We start from the raw sequence: 18,534 nt of genomic DNA, 5'->3' as shown, positions 1-18,534 counted from the left end.
ATACATGAATGCTTAGATAGGTGTCGTATTCCCATAGGTTGATGGGGATCAGCTGAGAGTCAGCTGATGCGAGCTTGACTAACGTGACCTGCCAGAACTAACGCTACGCTTGATTATTATTATTATTATTATTTTTATATAAAGTCTCGCCTTACATTTTTTTACTGTACAATTAAGTATTGAATAATAATAATAATAATAATAATAATAAGGCATTTAACATACTTTTCATGATCAAATCAAGTTTAAAGTTTTTTTCTTCAATTTAAATTATTACATTATTATTATTATTATTATTATTATTATAAAGAGCGTCATAAAATTGTGTTAGTTTTGATTTCATTCGTTCACTTCACTCATATAAATTTCCCTCTCTTTCTCTTTTCCACTAAAACAGAGGAGATAAAGGTGGCTGATGACTTCATGCTATACTGATTTCCGTCCAGCAAATCATTTAGCTGATCAACAAGTGCTCAGTCTGCCCACCACCCATCTGTCTATATGCTTTATGCTGGATGACTCACCACCTTTACCGTTAATGTGCAGTTTCTCTCCTTCCCTCACAAACAAAACATTTCTTAGGTCAGAGCTCAGCTGGCACCTAACTAGCATGAAAACTGCTTAAAGTCAGCATGAAATAAAATGCAATAGCAAACGACTATTCAATGATCCAGTCCACTCCTGATGGACAAAATCATGTCCTACAACATCATGTCCTGCTCTGCAGTTTTTTCTTGTTTAAGAAGCCGCTTTACTCAGAAATATATCACAACAGAGAAGAAAAGATGATCACAACTTCTATTTCATGCAGTCTTTAAATAGTTTATACTATTACATTACAAACTAGAAATGTAACAGGTGTACCGTTAGGATGGCACAGCAAAGGTGTATTTAAAGGTAGTTTTACCAAAGCAGTGTATTAGCATGAGCAGTATTTCATTGTCAAAGCTGAAATCAATGAGCTGTCATCTGTCTGCTACTACATTCTTTCTCATTCAAGAAGCTATTTCACTCAGATATAACTTTAATTAGACCAGACCAGACCAGACAGTGGTTTTGAAATAACTGGACAAGAATTGTTTGAGTTGAAATTGAGATTTCTAACAGATTGCAGGCTGGTATCTTGGCCACAGTCCGAGACATTGTTTAGATCTTTTCTGAAACCCTAGATGAGACAGTAGCTTTTTCCTGAGAAAACCAAGAAGCAGGAGACTGAATCAAAAGTCTCAACTTCCTTCCATATATTCTCACTGATTTCTAAGAGAAACATCTGAGGTATTTTACAGATCTCATAGGTGATTTTTCTCTCTCATGGCTTGGACAGCTGACAGGTGCACTGTAAGGACGGCACAGAAAAGGCGTTTTTCAAGATTTTTTACCAAAGTGGTGAATTAGCATGAACAGTATTTCATTGTAAAAGCTGAAAACAAGGAGCTGTTGATCGATAACCCCGGCTGCTGGTAGAGGAAGAATGCGTGTGCGGCAATGTGTTGCAGATTTACAGGTGCATAACATCATTGTCAGTGTGCCTCTTAAATCTGAGATGTCATCAAGGCGGTGGGATGTTGGATAAGTGTTGAGTGATATTCTGTTTGTGTCTATAAGGGGTGCCGAAAGAGAAGATACTGAGTGGGGAACATGGAGGTGAAGTGAAATAGAAAGATAGGAATGGTGTTGTGTACCTACCCCATTGCAAAGTCCGACAGAGCAAGGATGACCAGGTTCACCCTTGAGGCCCGGGGGGCCTATCGGTCCCGGCGCTCCACCTGCATCAGCCTGCAAACACACACCGACAGCTGGCATTTAGAGTTGCTGTCACCTCAGGTTTGTCATTTGACAGGTTTAGGAGCACCGCAAAAATGCACACACATGCCTGCCTTCACACACACATAAAATAAGAGCTGAACGTAAATATCACAGACATCTGGGGCAAATGCCACCAACCTAGAAATCGCATCATGCAGCTTCAGTGGTGAGATGAGAGACTAAAAAAGCACTCTAAACATACGCTATGCTGAACATGCTCACTTTATTAAAGACGCTGTAGTGATTGAGCGATCTGTGAATATTTTGAATGCATTTTTGCCAGTCGACTTTCTCACAATAACTTTAAATTAGTCATCTAACAAAATATTTGCAAATTTGAATTATTACTGGAGGAAAGTGTACTTAAGGCCCCTTCCTACCATGATGCAATGTCTTAGCCTACTGAAAAATAAGACCAACATTAGTAATTGGAATATATACAGTACATAGTAAAAATAAAATAAAAATAAGACTAAAAAATAATATAACATTCAAATGTTTTTGGCAATTAAAACATAATATAAACATTAGATAAAAAAAATAATTTTTAATACGTTTTAATACCTGAAATTGTAAGTTGAAGTTATTAAAACTAATACTGAAATAAAATAAAATAAAAATAAATACATATAAATATTAAAAAATAAATAAAAATGACAAAAGCACCAAAATACTAAAACTAAAATTCAAATATAAAAATAAAAGTCAATTCAAAATATTCAAAATAATTATAAAATAAAACATTAGTTTTATTGAAAAAGGCTATTTTACTTAATCACTCATATTATTTTAATGTTTATTAATATTAAGTCCTCAGATTGTTACTCAATGATGGGGAGAATTTTGGAAATGAATCTGCAAAGCGTCCAGCCATTCTTTAGTTCTATAAATCATCTAAAGATCAATTTTGCTGTAGGCCTAGTTTCAGATCAGAGGTAGTAGTGTGCTTTAGACTAGATTTCCAGATTCATTATACTTTCCAGTATCTCTACAGACATGTCACATTTTGCCTTCCAAAGGACCCCAATAAATAACAAACACGAAGAAGTAATTCTTTGAGATACCTCAAGTGACCCTACTATCGATCTTAACTCTGAAACTATTTCAGCATACAGCTTTTTATCTGCTTGATGCACAAGCAAAACACAGCTCAGTGAAGTCTAATGTGAACAAATTCTTCTGAACATGATTTAGTGCTTCAACATATGCAGAAACAAGGAAAACATCATATTAGAAACATGCAGCCCCAGTCACAGAGTGCTCTTGTGTACCTTTTCTCCTTTCATTCCATCTTTTCCAGGCAGTCCTAGCTGACCGGGAGAGCCCTGGAAAAAAAAAAGGAGAGATAAGACACATGCCTGTCAGCTTTAGCTGTTCCCCCTTTTTCATTTTTAATTTGATCCCTAGCATCCCCCATCCTTGTGCTCCCATCTTTTTGGAATAAAGGCAGATGCTCGTTAGCAGAAGCAGGTGCCGAGAACAGATTGTGATGCTGATGCTGTTTCATCCCACACGTAGAGAACTCAGATGTACCCGTCCCTGCAAATTAATTTTCAGATTACCGATTGATTACTGATTGTCTGTGCAACAATTTACAGCTCTGCATCCTCATTTTTCTCGCCTCTGTTATTTATACGTGCATTGTCTTTTTTCTGTTTATGAGTGTGTGTGAGTGAGTGAGTGAGTGGGAACAACTAAAAGGATGGGGAATGTGTGATTAAAGCAAATCTAGATTTTTACATTTTCATGTGGTGTTAGCCCATGCAAAACTCTATGGTACTGTGAAGAATCTTTCAATTGCACAACAGGCTCTTCACGGTGTTCTTTAGGATATCAAAATGTTTTTCAAACTAAGGAAAAAACTAAGGAACCCAAAACTGTACTTATATGGCATTACTGCAAAAACTCATTTTTTGAACCTTTATTCATAAAGGAATAGCTCACCCAAAAACAAAAGTTTGCTAAAAATTTACTCACCCTCAGGCAATGCAAGATGTAGATGAGATTGTTTCTTTCTTGTTTCTTCTTCAGAACAGATTTGGAGAAATTTAGCATTATACATCACTTGCTCATCAATGGATACTCTGTAGTGAATGGGTGCCGTCAGAATGAGAGTTTAAATAACGGACAAAAAGCTCAAATAAAAAGGATCATGCTGTTTGTACTCTCATTCTGACGGCACCCATTCCCTGCAGAGAATCCTTTGGTGAGCAAGTGATGTAATGCTTTCTCCAATCTGTTCCAATGAAGAAACAAGAAATGGATTCTACACCAGTTCCGATGAAGAAACAAACTCATCTACATCATTTTCATTTGTAGGTCACTTCTTTAAGAGTGTATGATATTCTGGTACCTAAATATGTCTCAAGTTGCCTCATTTACAGTATTTTATCATGCATTTTCTTGTTTGCCTGGCAAAAATGTACTTTTGATCAGTTACAAATTTACCCAAGCAGTGTGGGACGAGTTGAGAAACTTACTGGGTCTCCTGGAAGACCACGAAGGCCAATGGGACCAGTTGGACCCTGCTTTCCCTGTAAGAGCACAAACACATGTTGAGATCTTTTCATATAAGCAGCATGACCTTATTCAAACTACGTCATTAGCTAAATTGTATGGAAAATGTGAAATCAGTTTGTGCCTAACTCTGAGAGAGAGAGCAAATGAAAACATGCTTTGAAAACTCTTGCTTCAGGTACTGATTTTGGACCAGCTGTGTAGCATTTTAACGGCTTGCTATTCTGAGAGGTCTCTATCTATCTGTGCCCTTAACTAAAATGAAGGCCGCAATCAGATGCTTACTGTGACCTTGGTAACATGCCACAACCCATTCAACCCAGCAAGAACTGATTGCAATAAGCCACCCGTAAGAAAGCGTTTGGCACTGGTCAGTAAATCAGAGAGATCACGACAGAGCTGCTATTCTGCTGGTCAACCACATTGACAAGGTTAGCAATAATTCCATCACACCAAAGTAGAAAGACTTTAATGTTCTTTCTATCTTGGTCAAATCATAAGAAGTCAGAATGGAGGGTTTATGGAGACAGGAATTTCATACCTCAAGTCCTGGTGCCCCTGTCAGTCCAGGCAATCCAGTATTGCCCTTTATCAGAGTTAAATAAAAGAAAGAAAGACAGAAAAAACATTAAGAAAAAGAGAAGAAAGACAGAAAATGATCTTTCTCAGAAAATGGTGCCATTTACCAGAACATTTCAGAATAAATTTGCAACATTTGATCTGAAAAGGTTAGTGCTAACTATACAATTTAACCCACTTCATGTCCAAAGTAACATGGCTATAAAAATAAATAAATATATTTTATAACTATAATTATTAAATATATTATTATATTATATTACATTATAAAAGTATATTATATTTATTATTATTATTATAGAAAAATAAATTAGGGCATTGAGGGATATTTTAATTTAAATAAATATAAAAGATACACACACACACACACACACTTTTGCATTACACACTAAATACAGTTAAATCTATGAAATGATGTGACAATGTTTAGTAACCTGTTAATTGTATATATCACCATTTTCTTGGAATGACCCAAATAGAGACAGGTCACTTTTTTTTTTTTTTAAAGCTAATAGTCTTTTAACACTGATACTGAAACATGCTGATCGCTGTACAATCTGTTGTTCTGATGTGCATTACTCCAAAATTTGCACAACATTTTGTGCACTTTACTTACCTGAAGACCTTTTGAGCCCTCAGAACCTTTTTCACCCTGGAGAAAGAAGAGAAAATGCTGACTGCAATGCATGAAATCACATTTTCAAGAGGACCTACAGTAAAACAAGAGACCAAGGTCGAAAAATATCTTATTATGTGCCCATGCTTTCAAAATGTTTCCTTTTAAAACCTTTGTGTCTCTAAAAACATCTGACAGATTAAAGAGAGAGCCGGATTGAGCGTTTTGATTGACTGTCCATTGTATTGATTCAGCACAGCTTTCATATTTTCCTTTTTATTTCAAGACAAGGCTGCCAAAACAGACTTTTAAAAACCACTCGGCATAAGTTCAACATTTGAATGATCTTACAATCTGTTGTGGATGCATGACAAACAATGCTAACGTGTGCCTACTAACCTGGTCTCCTTTCTCTCCTTTCTGACCTCCTTCCCCCTCATGGATTATAGAAAGAGGAAACAAACAAAATAATGGATAGAGATTATTCATGGAGGAAATGCATGATTACATAAAAAAAAAAAAAACACACAGCGGGAGTCAGTTTACTATGTACTGTATAGTATGTTATTTAAACAGCTCATCTGACTGAAAATCATTTCCAAATACATTGCAAATGCAAATCTAGGATTCAATGAAAAGTTTAATTACAAGTGATTTAATACTAATAATCATAATAATAACAAAAGCAATGTTATGATGTAAATGAATAAATACTGAATAAATGAATAAATATTTTCTGTCTGATAATTTGGAATCATGGATTTGCATTTGCAAAAATAAAATAAAAATAAACAGTGTTAAGCTAAAATATAATTGTAATTTTAAATTCAATTTAAAATATTAGAAAACAAACAAAAAATAAACTTTTTTCACTAATGGTCTCAGATGCATCAGTATTTCAAATGGTATCTAAACTTACAGTTCCAGAAAGTCTAAGTCCATGTGCTGTCATCACCTTAATAAAGAAAAAAGACTATTTAATATTGACATTAATTTATACTGTTACAGAAAACTACCATGAGAGACAGCATTGACTGCAATTGGGAATGCAATTGGGAATGCAGGGAACCTGTGTCAGAATGAACCCAGGACCTGCATGCTCTTATGGAATTATCATTAGAAAGAGCTTATCAGTTATGATTTAATGCTTTCTCATGCTCCACTCTTAGTTCTCAGTTCAGTGATAACCTCAACATCTCCGCAGAAGCATGAAACAGAAGCTTCCTGTCTCATTCTTAACTGACTGGACAGTCTCTATGCGAGAGATTAACATTAATCCAGGGTTTATGACATTTAAAATAGCAAGAGCCTTTTACTGCAACAAGAGGCCTGTGAATATAGACCCAAAAGTGCCTCTTCAGGGCATCACGGTCTGCCACATAGAGGTGGATTCTGAATCTGCTTTACAGCTTTCCATTTACCCATTAACTACCAGCAGGTTTAATAGCCTGTCAATCATTCTGACGGCTTTCAGTCTGTGGTGAAAGACAGATTGTTTTGTTGATGTATCCGTGGATTCATCTACTGCATTTCATGTGCTGCAAAACAGAAGTCCATGAATAAAGATGAAACAACAGGAGGCCTGATGTAACTTCAAGACAAAGTTGGTCTAGAGAATGAATTGCAGAATTTTTTCCTGTTTTGTACATTTATTCATTGTGCTGAATAAATGCATGTAAATATATGAGCTCTGTTTCGAAACATAGGGAGTTGCCGATTAATACATCATCCTAGGTGAAATGGAACCTCACAAGTGACTGAAACATTGGCCATTTAGTGTTAGAATGTTGCTAATGACACAATACTTTAAACACAATAATATATTGCACAATATTGGGTAAATTGATTTAGTTCATTTTTAAATATTAAATATACTAAATATTTATACTATGTTTTATTAAATGCAGAAAACTATATATTATAATATGTATTATTCAATTTAAAATAACTATTTTTATTTTAATATATTTTAAAATGTAATTTATTCCTGTGACGGCAAAGCTGAATTTTCAGAAGTCATTATTCCAGACTTCAGTGTCACATGATTATTCAGGAATCCTTCTAATATGCTGATTTTGTAGTCATGAAACATTTCTTATCATTATCAATGTTGAAAACAGTTGTGCTGTTTAATCTTTTTGTGGAAACCAAGATATTTTGTTTCAGGATTCTTGCCACTTTAAAAAATGTAATGCATCTCTGCTAAATATAAAAAAAGAAAAAATTGGGTGCTATACAATCAAAAGCAAAAATACACTTTTTTTTTTTTAAATAAAGCATTGAAATCAGTTGAGTACAACCATACATCGACGTGCTCTGGTCTGAGCTCAGAAAAACAACTAATTACCATTATAGAAGCTAGAATGTAATTAAAATCTTGAAATGGGATTTAGGATACAGTTGTTCAAACAATTTTTTTTTTCTTTGAACAGAAAAAAAACATTAATTATACATTCTTAATTAAAACAGAGCTAGCTCTAAACATCATGCTCCATTCAGAGCCGGCTACAATCAAATTACAAACTAAAGAGGAAACCATGAGAGAATAATCAAACTCTTAAAAGCCAGTTTATATTTGTGTCACCCATCATCATAATTAGCCGTTTCAGAACAGGCAAAAAAAAAAAACTATCAGATTCTTTGGTGTTCCAGGCTTCATGAATCATTGTAAATTGGTTTAAAAGGGCTACAGTCATCTCGCTTCTCCTATTTAGCTAGAGATTCACACAGCAGGCAGCATCAGTTGATTTTGTGCCCTGCTGTCAAATCGCACCTTTCGTCTCCCACTTTTTTATTTAATTGACACAGGCAATGCGGTTCCAAACCTGCAAATTTTGTACTAAGTGCAACCAAAAAGCTTTTGGCTTCTCAGCTCTCAAAGGTTTTCTTATTAGTGACCAGTCAGCAGAGATGAAGCTGATGAACAGTGCTGCAATGATGCAGTACACTCTACACTCTCAATATGACGGAAGATGTTGGTGGTGGTAGTTACTGTAACTTCAACTTTGACAAACATAAAATGCAGAACAAACAAGAAATTTTGTTCTCCTTTCCCCCTCAATTCTCCCCTCAATCATGTGTTTTGAAGACTACACTGACGTTATATTAAATTTAGAATAACATTTTTTTATTCAGCAAGGATTGACAAAAAAATTACAGCAAACTCATTTATAATGTTACAAATTTAACATATATAAATGTTGCTATTTCCATTTTTAAACAAATGCTGTTATTTTGAACTTTCTATTCATCAAAGAATCCTGAAAAAAAAAAAGTTTGAGCCATCCATTCATCATATCATCATGCAAAACTAAGAATTAAAATCATTGTAATGTGACGATCAAATATAGGTGCGGGTGGGTGGCGGGCGGATAATTTGAAGCAGCGGACTCGGGTGAAGTTTGAGCTCATCCGCGCATCTCTACACTACACTGACCTGGGTCGCCAGTAGCAAACAATGGAGCGCTCTGCTGGACAAACTAAGTAATTACACCATTCAGAAGCATTTAATCTGCGTTATATGTTCTGTAAAAAAAATTTTCATATCGGCGGCATATTCGCCGATACCGATATATCGCCGACAGGCTCATATCGGCCGATAATATCGGCTAAACGATATATCGGTCGGGCTCTACTTTTTATCTCACAATTCTGACTTTTTTAACATATAAACTCGCAATTGCGAACTATAAAGCCAGAATTGTGAGATATAAACTCAGAATTGCGAGTTATAAAGTCAGAATTGCGAGATATATAGTCACAATTGCTGCAAAAATTCTGACTTTTTTTCTAGCAATTGCGAATTTATCTCTCGCAATTCCGACTTTTTTTCTCAGAACTGCGAGTTTATATCTCGCAATTGCATCATATAAACTCGCAATTGCAAATTAAAGTCAAATTTTGAGGGGGGGAAAAGATTGATATGTTCTCAGAGTTGCACGTTTATATCTCACAATTCTGATTTTATAGCTCGCAATTGCGTGTTATAAAGTCAGAATTGCGAGATATAAACTTGCAATTCTGAGAAAAAAAGTCAGAACTGTGAGTTTATTTCTCAGAATTGCGACTTTTATGTCTCGCAATTGCAAGTTTATATCACGCAATTGTCATTATTTCTCAGAAAAAAAGTCAGAATTGTGAGTTTGTATCATGAAATTCTGAGAAAAATGTCAGAATTGCGAGTTTGTATCACGAAATTTTGAGAAAAAAAGTCAGAATTGTGAGATAAAAAGTCGCAATTACCTTTTTTTCTTTTTTATTCAGTGGCCGAAACAGGCTTCCATAGAAATGATTCTTAAGCACCAAATCAGCATATTAGAATGATTTTTTTTAGCAAATTAGATTTTTTTGACACTGAAGACAGAATTCAGCATTGTCATCATGAATAAATTCCACTTTAGAATATGTTACGATAGAAAAGAGTTATTTTACACTGTAATATTATTTCACAATATTATGGATTTTACTGTGTTTTTGAGCAAATAAATGCAATAGTTAATAATAAATGCAAAATGAGGTTTAAAATGAATCCTACAGCAATGACTCGGAATCATTTATTAGACTTGAATCATCTTTGTGGAGTCGTTCATGGCATGAAGATCGATGTGTCTATCAAAGACCTTGTGTGTGTGACTATTAGGGGAAGTCGTGGCCAAAATGAGGTTTAAAATGAATCCTACAGCAATGACTCGGAATCATTTATTAGACTTGAATCATCTTTGTGGAGTCGTTCATGGCATGAAGATGTGATGTGTGTGACTATTAGGGGAAGTCGTGGCCTAATGGTTATAGAGTCGGACTCGTAACCCAAAGGTTGTGGGTTCGAGTCTCGTAGCGGCAGGGATTGTAGGTGGGGGGACTGAGGTGAGGTGCACTGAACCCCCAACTGCTCCCCAGGCGCCGCAGCAAAAAATGTCTGCCCACTGCTCCGGGTTTGTGTTCATGGTGTGTGTGTGTTCACTGCTGTGTGTGTGCACTTTGGATGGGATAAATGCGTGCACTAATTCCGAGTATGGGTCACCATACTTGGCCACATGTCACGTCACTATGTGATATATCTGTATGCGTCAGAACCTCTGATTGAACCAGTATAGTACTCACAGGGCCTGATGGTCCTCTGGGGCCTTCCTCACCCTAAAGGAATAAAGAAACACAAACACAGAGAAAAGAAAAGAGAATCAAATAAACCACAGAATTGACTGAGTCTGAACCTCAGTTATAGTCAAAAGGTTTTCTACACAAGACTATGATTTATTAGACAGAAATGGTAAACAAGTGAACAGACCCACCTCCTCCCAGCACACATGCACAGAACTAACAAATAAAACATGCATTACCCACCTTTTGCCCCTTTATTCCACTGGCTACCTCCAGGCCAGGCAAACCCTGTGAAGTGAGATTTTAGAAGAGACGAATGTATCATGAGGTAAATAAGCACACAAAAATCTGATGGCTGTGTCTGTGATGGGATTTTCAAACAGAGCTCTGAGATGTTACATACAGGATCCCCTTTATCGCCCTTCAGTCCATCCTTTCCTGTAACACCTGGGTCACCCTTCATCCCCTGAAAAACAATGACAAATAATCACACATATGCATACAACATATGAACACACAGATAATATTGTGTAGGGGTGAATAACCTGTGACAGGGGCAAAGCGGGCAACCACTGGCACAAAAGATTCATTTTAAAATGTATTTATTTTATTGTTATTTTATGTTATTGTCATTTTTATTTTATTATTGTTTATAATTATTTTATTAGTGGTTACATTTTTGAAAGAAGTCTCTTATGCTCACCAAGGCTGCAATTATATGATAAAAAAAAAAGCAGTAAAAATGTGAAAAAATATTACAATTGAAAATAACTGTCTATTTTAATATACGTGTAATGCCAAAGCTACATTTTCCATTACTCCTGCCATTACTCATTATTCTCTTACACTCTTATTCTGGTTTTGTGTTAAAAAAAAAACAAAACATTTGTGACCCTGGACCACAAAACGAGTCTTAAGTTGCTGGGGTATATTTGTAGCAATAGCCAAAAAAAACATTGTATGGATCAAAATTATCGATTTTTTTATGCTAAAAATCATTAGGATATTAAGTAAAGATCACGTTCCATGAAGATATTTTGTAAATTTCCTACCGTAAATATATCAAAACTTAACTTTTGATTAGTAATATGCATTGCTAAGAACTTAATTTGGACAACTTTAAAGGCGATTTTCTCAATATTTTGATTTTTTTGCTCCCTCAGATTCCAGATTTTCAAATAGTTGTATCTCGGCCAAATACTGTCCTATCATAACAAACCACACATCAATGGGAAGCTTATTTATTCGGCTTTCAGATGATGTATAAATCAAATATTCTTCAGTCATTCTTATGTCCAGGGTCACATTTATTTAAAGTAACTTTTGTAACAATGTAAAAGTCTTCAGTGTCACTTTTTACCAATGTGTTCCTGCTATTAAAATAAGTATTAAACATATGTATCTACAGTGTGTGTATGTGTGTGTGTATACACACACACACACACACACACACACACACTCTCTCTTTTTAAATATGTATTTATTTATTTTTTGCATTTAATACAACAAGTTCTCAACCTTCTTGACTTGACCTTTCCAAGCATTTGATTACTAGATACTGATGTATATGATTTTTTATTATTTATTTATTTAATTTTTTTCATTGCTTGTTCATTATCGTCAAAATATTAACATTCAACACAGACACTTCCCTGACTATTACTTATTTCCCTGACCTTTTTCATGCCAGGAAATCACAATTTATAGCAATGACTAAACTGCAATGACAGTGACACTCAAATTCACATCATGTTATTACATAAGTCAATGGAAAGACCACACACGACAACACTGTTTCAAACACTGAAAAAGCAATGAAGCTGTAATAAGCATGATTCATTCATGCGGCCATGCATGCTGGGAGTCTAGCATCCAGCACTGCACATATCACACTTATTTTTCTTTGGCGGTGTTGATGTGATGTGGCACAGTGAACTACAATATTTAAATGTTAAATTTCAAACTGGTCTCTGAACCCTTATTTAATCTAACTTCCATTACACAAATGTGCCCATGTTTGCATACATCACGCATGATGGCGTGCCACTTAATTACAGTCACTAAACATGAAATCAATGTTCTGCAAGTCGCCATAGTACATCATGTCACACAGATAGGACAGGAATTTATCAGCCAATAGATGGCACTTTGTCACTGAAGATAAATTCCTGTCTCACTCACGTCCATTTTGAGACGCTGTCCTCTCTCAAGACAATGCAAACTGAGCATCTTTTATACTGGCAGGCGGGACACTGAGCATTTATCGTCTATATATTGAGTCTGGAATCCATTTGTAGTTTCAGATACTCCAACACACAGAATTCAGAGTTAAATGATGCAAAGATATGAAGGATTTAGAATTGAATGCTCTATTTTCTTTCAAAACAAACATCATTGAGAGATAGAGAGAGTTGGAGGAAGTGTTGAGGAGAGAAGGGACCATCCCAAAACATCCCTGTGGTGAATTTAGTGGTGTCAGACTTGACTGAACGCTGTATGTACATTACAATTCATGAGAGGAACTCTGTGGAAAGGTAATACAATTTGTCTACTCAACCTGGAAAAGACATTTCCCCCAAGATGTACAGTTTTTTTCTTTTCCATAATATTGTTTATAAGCACAACAAAGTGCACACAAAAGACGGCAGTGTGTTTGGTCAAATGCCAAAGCTCACAGTCTCTGTTCCTCTCCGTAATTGCCACCTCCCAAACCACCTCCCGAGTGATCAGATTGCTATCCAGCATCTTGGACACTCTGCACAACAGCAATCCAATCCGTAAAAAAAAAAAAAAAACATCAAAAGCTTCAAGTTATATTTGAGAAGTTGACATATGTTTTCACTGTGCTTCATGAAAATAATTAAAATATTTTGGAATTTCGTAATAAAAAATAATGTGTATTTTTTATGACCGACTTTCTGAATATTGTTTGAATTTCATGATGCAATTTTGAAAGAAATTCAGTTGAAATTACAATATGTCCCCAGTGTGGAATAGCACATAAGAGCTTAATTTAATTAATCATTCTGGTGCTGAATTCAAATAAATAATAAAAAGTGTTATATCTTTGGATTTTTTTTTTTTTTTTATATAATTCATAGAAAAAATAATAAAATGTTCACAGTTATTTTTAAGTAATTTTTCTGGCACAGTTAATATGAGCTGGGATCTAAACAAAGACATCCAGGACCATCTTAACTAACTAACTAACTAACTAACTAACTAACTATCATTTAAGATTAAAAACATTTTAAAATAAATATTTGAAAAAAAAAAAAGCATTTTAAACTCATTTAAATGAATGAATGAATGTGAAGGAAACAATGCTAATGGTTATCAGCTATAAAAGCTCATTTAAATGGTCCTGTGGTGTGACATGCTAAATCAATTCAAAACAGCACTTTTCAAATTTTATTCTAATTATTGCACAGTCAATATTCATAACCTCATATTAATATTTCATTAAACATTTGTACTTTTAAAAATTAAAAATTAAAATTTAAAATGAACTAGTGAATCGCAAGAGTGAAAAACTTGGGGGTGACCAATGGAGGTTGATTAAATGGAGGTTAAAAATGCTGACAAATTATAGAATTTAACACTTTCTTTGGATTATTTATACAACTGTATGTTTTTAATGTCATTTGGGACACCCCACACTTAAATAAAAGTGTCCTCAGGCAAACAAAGTGACCTATTATACAAGTAAGTGGTTATGATGTAGGTATCCTACATTCTGACTTTTTACCCGCAGCAGGACAATAAGGTCAAAAGTATGTTAACCACACTATGTGTATTGACCATGAACAACTCTCTAACAAAGAGCAGCAATTACTCAGCTCTGAACTCTTGCAGCGTGAGTCTGTCAAAGTGCTCTCTTTGCGCTGTCAGGACAAACGTATGCAGATGCTACACAGCCCTCTCACTGTTCTCAGAGTCCAGGCACAGTCCAATGCTTGTGTGAACGGGTGGAGATGACACACACACATACACACTGCTCTCACAAGAGCAAATTGGAACACTGCAAACACACTCTCCTTCTGTCTGAGCTCAAAGGTGCAGCGAAGCAAAAAGCCTCTCCCTCTGGTCCTCTTTGTCAAGCATCAGCTCCTCCGCCAAACCCCTGTGTAATCCTGAATCCCTGCGTGAAGGTTTATAGGAAATATTCTCGCTGAGGGAAGAGAGTGTCTTTTACGGCCAGCTGATGATAGACGCTCACTCGTGATCAGTAAGAAAAGCCACACAGAATGGACGGAGTCTGAATAGCTCTACTAAGAGCTCGACCGCACAATTGCTCTTCTTACTTTGGGCTCTCCTGCTGAGAAAAGCAACTTGAACCAGCCTAAGGTGGTTTGTTGCACGTGCAGCCTGTCAAAACAGCTGTTTTAGATGGTTTAGTCGGTCTTGCAGCCTGACCACTCTAAAACCAGCTGGTGAGTGCCCGAAACCCCTTGTTTGTGCTGTGTTTTCCAGCAGAGCCATTATCATTTCCATGTACGCTCATGTAAACGCAGCTGCTTTTCAACTGTGGGAACTTTTGGCCCTGTTGACTTATAAACTCCTCTAAAACAAAAACTCAAAAATGAAGTCCCTTAAAACACACTTTTTAAGTTTTTCAACATTTTCCAACAGTGTACATGTGTGAGAGAAGAATTATGTTTATATATATTTTTTTTCAGAACCATTTTCTTTAATCCAACAAATGTTATTTCTATCACAACTTTTGTTTGACAAACATTACATGCTGGAAATTTTTTTATTTGTTTTTAAACACTTGAACATTTTTGTCCATGGTGGAAATGATGCCAAAACTGACAGTTATAATTTATGTAAAATTAATATCAATCTTTTGCCAAAAATTAACATTAAAGTGCATTAAAAACTTAAAGTGCACTTAAACTGTGCAGACAAATCCGACCAGCTGACAAGTTCCCAAAACCCCTCAAGAATTAAATATATATTTGCAGCCAAAATCATGGTCATGGTGAAAAAGACATTGATAGTCTTTTTACTAAATAAACACTGACATTTTTAAAGTTTCAAAGTTTCAAATGGTTTTAAAATGTTAAGTATTACAATTTTGTAAGATTGAAAGTGGTTCTGCAACATGAGTAAAACAACAAAATCTATCAAAGCAAAACAAAACAATGAAAGAAACATTCCCAAGATTCTTTATAAAAGAAAATGAAATAAAAATTAAGATTTTTTTTTTGAGTATTTAAAAAAAATAAGTAATAACATTTACAAATAATAGTTAGTTTTAATACAAAATTCACATGCTTAAAGTCTAGTGTGATGCAAAGGGTCTCTGGGGTGTGCAAAGAATTTAACCAACAAACAAGTGTTTCAGCAGTAGTTTTAAAACAAGTGAGCAGCCTTTCTGAGTGGCTCTCTTAATGTGTTTGTATTCCTAATGGGCAGCGCAAAAATACCAAAGACCCTGAGGCATTTTGTTCTATGAAAGGACCACAAGAAGGTCAAACATTGACAGACGGCCCTGATACTGTATGATACAGACTGACTTTAAATGCAAAGCCAAAGGGTCCGAGCCTCACTCAGACGATGAGGAACCTTTTATCTCTGAATACAGCTCATGGTTAAAATAAACTTCTCTCCACATAATGGTTTGGTTTGTGTGTATCTTCATACATAAAACTTAATTTAATTGAGTGTCTCAGGATCACAGCATGCCTTACTGTATAGAAATATTGCTAATGTATTGACTACGCATCTCTACAAAACCCACCCAACCAACTATTCAAAATGACATGTGTTAAAGTTTTCTAATTGGCTAATGCATGCAGGCATGCTGTCTGTCATTTGTTGCTAAGGTACTACACTTAAACTGATCGATGGTACAAAACTAGTTAATACAACTGACTCATTTTACGTCATAAACTACAGAAAAATTCTCGAAATTCTGTATTTATCAACAATAAATCAGCCTACATTGTTTGTCCTTGTCCTTTTGTCCCTCCGGGCCTTAGCACAGTTGAATCATGGCATGTCCTGTACTTGAACACATACACAGCTTCAAGGCCTTCCAAAATTAAAGCACAGATTTCTTGATAAACTATTAGGGTTTTCTCTTTTTAACGCTCCAGGTTTAAAAACAAGAAAATAGTTTTGACTCCAGCCAGTTTCCAGTTAAAATTAAATTCTATAGACTAAGGCATTTCGGAGGGCTTAAAAGCAGAAATGTGCCGCTGTTTTCTCAATAACTTTTTTTTTTAAATAGAAGAATAAACTTCCTTAAAATATGAGCTTTCTATTTCTGCTTTGAAACTCTCTGAAATGACTTGCCCCATAGACTCCCATTGTAACTGCATGGCTGTAAATGCAAATTTTCTTTGTTTTTACGAAACGGCGGATCAGATGAAATTTGTTTCTGTGGCAGTCAACAGTATGTCAAAAATGCTGTCGATAGCCCTTAATCTGCTTTTAACCCGAAACATTCATTTAATTACACCCAAGCCTGAATCATTTGCCCCAAGTTAGATGTCAGGTGGGTTTGTCTGGGATCAGATAAACATTGCTCCTGGTTACTTTTTGTCCATTTGACTAAATTAAAACAGTAATTACCTTCACTTAGAGGAAATTAAGAAAAATTATTTTGATCTAAACTGGCCACGAACAGCAGAACAACTCAAAAATAATCTAGCGTTGTTTAGACATCACACCATCTGAATGATAAAATTAACTCGCTTTAATTACTGTACTTGTCAAACTGAGGGACCTGAAACAGGTTGTATCAAATTGACTGGAAAAGAAAAATGTAGGTTATAAAACATTTTTTTCATTAATGAAGGTATCCAGGCACAATTCTGGTGTGATATAAACTCATGAGCATGAGAAAAACAGATCCATAACACTTGGTATGGAACAGCACAGCAAAAGTAAAAAATAAAACTAAATATTTTTAATAAATATCTACAAAACAAGAACAATTTACTTAAGACTGCATAAGATTAAGACTTTAATACTTTTTTCTTATCTCATTACCAAATAAATTTATTTTTATTCACGCATAAATCTAACAAAAAAAAAATCTATAATAATAAAGAAAGAAATTGACCACAGGTTAAAAAAAACATAATTCAATTATTTTTTGCAGTGTGTCATTGCTTTGGCATTAATTGACCAGAAAAACCAGGTGACCAGAAGTCAAACAGTAAGCAAAGGGTAACTTATATGGTTAACTTATGAGAAGAAGGTTAAAGGTCAGACAGGTCTCAGTTTGCCCTGAGACCTGACTGTGTGGGTCAGCCGTGAGTGTGAACTGACAAGTTAAGGAGCTGCATGTAAACACTCACTCTTGCCCTATTTAATATATATATATTTATATACTGTAAATTTATATTCATACACTGCCATTGCCCCTGGTGAGATATGACACCCCTGGGCTTCATGAAAATTATTGCAGAAGGAATGCCACGATAGGTGTCGTATTCCTATAGGTAGATGTGATCAGCTGAGAATCAGCTGATGCAAGCTTTACTCACGTGACCTGCCAGAACTAACGGTAACGCTTAATTAAAACGCTTAAAGTTTTTTATACATCTAGTTGTCTACTTAAAACCGGCATTAAAGTCGCCAAACAGAACCACAAAAACAATGACAATTTTTCAGTCAGTCCTGAACACTTTCCTGTCTACCATTGGTCAAAAAAAAGGGTAAACCCAATACCATTGGTTCAGCTAATGTTGCTATGCCAGGCTGGTCGGGCTGCTTAAAGGTGGGGTAAGTGATTTCTGGTAGCCAATGTTGACATTTGAAATCATCAAAACAAACACGCTCCTACCCCAAAAGGGTCTCGCCTCTATTTTGATAGCTCCGCCCCACACATACATACGCAACCCAGGCAACGATTAGTTCTGTGAAACAAAGCAAAACCAATGTTACCCCGTATCTACACCGGA

At 35.3% G+C, this 18,534-nt stretch overlaps 1 protein-coding gene across 1 annotated transcript in view; it reads right to left on the bottom strand.

The window, feature by feature from the left end:
- The window catches only part of LOC107664273 (collagen alpha-1(XIX) chain-like), a 117,204-nt gene that overhangs the window by 4,657 nt on the left and 94,013 nt on the right, over nt 1–18,534 (bottom strand). Inside the window, exons 17-26 of the mRNA XM_016454799.1 lie at nt 11,019–11,081; nt 10,859–10,903; nt 10,619–10,651; nt 6,438–6,473; nt 5,918–5,953; nt 5,519–5,554; nt 4,865–4,909; nt 4,287–4,340; nt 3,078–3,131; nt 1,687–1,776 (exon numbers count right to left, since the gene is read on the bottom strand). Of these exons, the coding sequence (XP_016310285.1) occupies nt 1,687–1,776; nt 3,078–3,131; nt 4,287–4,340; nt 4,865–4,909; nt 5,519–5,554; nt 5,918–5,953; nt 6,438–6,473; nt 10,619–10,651; nt 10,859–10,903; nt 11,019–11,081 (492 nt within the window). The remainder of the gene's footprint in view (nt 1–1,686; nt 1,777–3,077; nt 3,132–4,286; nt 4,341–4,864; nt 4,910–5,518; nt 5,555–5,917; nt 5,954–6,437; nt 6,474–10,618; nt 10,652–10,858; nt 10,904–11,018; nt 11,082–18,534) is intronic.

This window comes from Sinocyclocheilus anshuiensis, unplaced genomic scaffold (assembly GCF_001515605.1).
Source record: "Sinocyclocheilus anshuiensis isolate Anshui unplaced genomic scaffold, SAMN03320099.WGS_v1.1 scaffold425, whole genome shotgun sequence".
Lineage (NCBI taxonomy): Eukaryota > Metazoa > Chordata > Actinopteri > Cypriniformes > Cyprinidae > Sinocyclocheilus > Sinocyclocheilus anshuiensis.
This window is presented reverse-complemented; position numbering and strand designations above follow the sequence as displayed.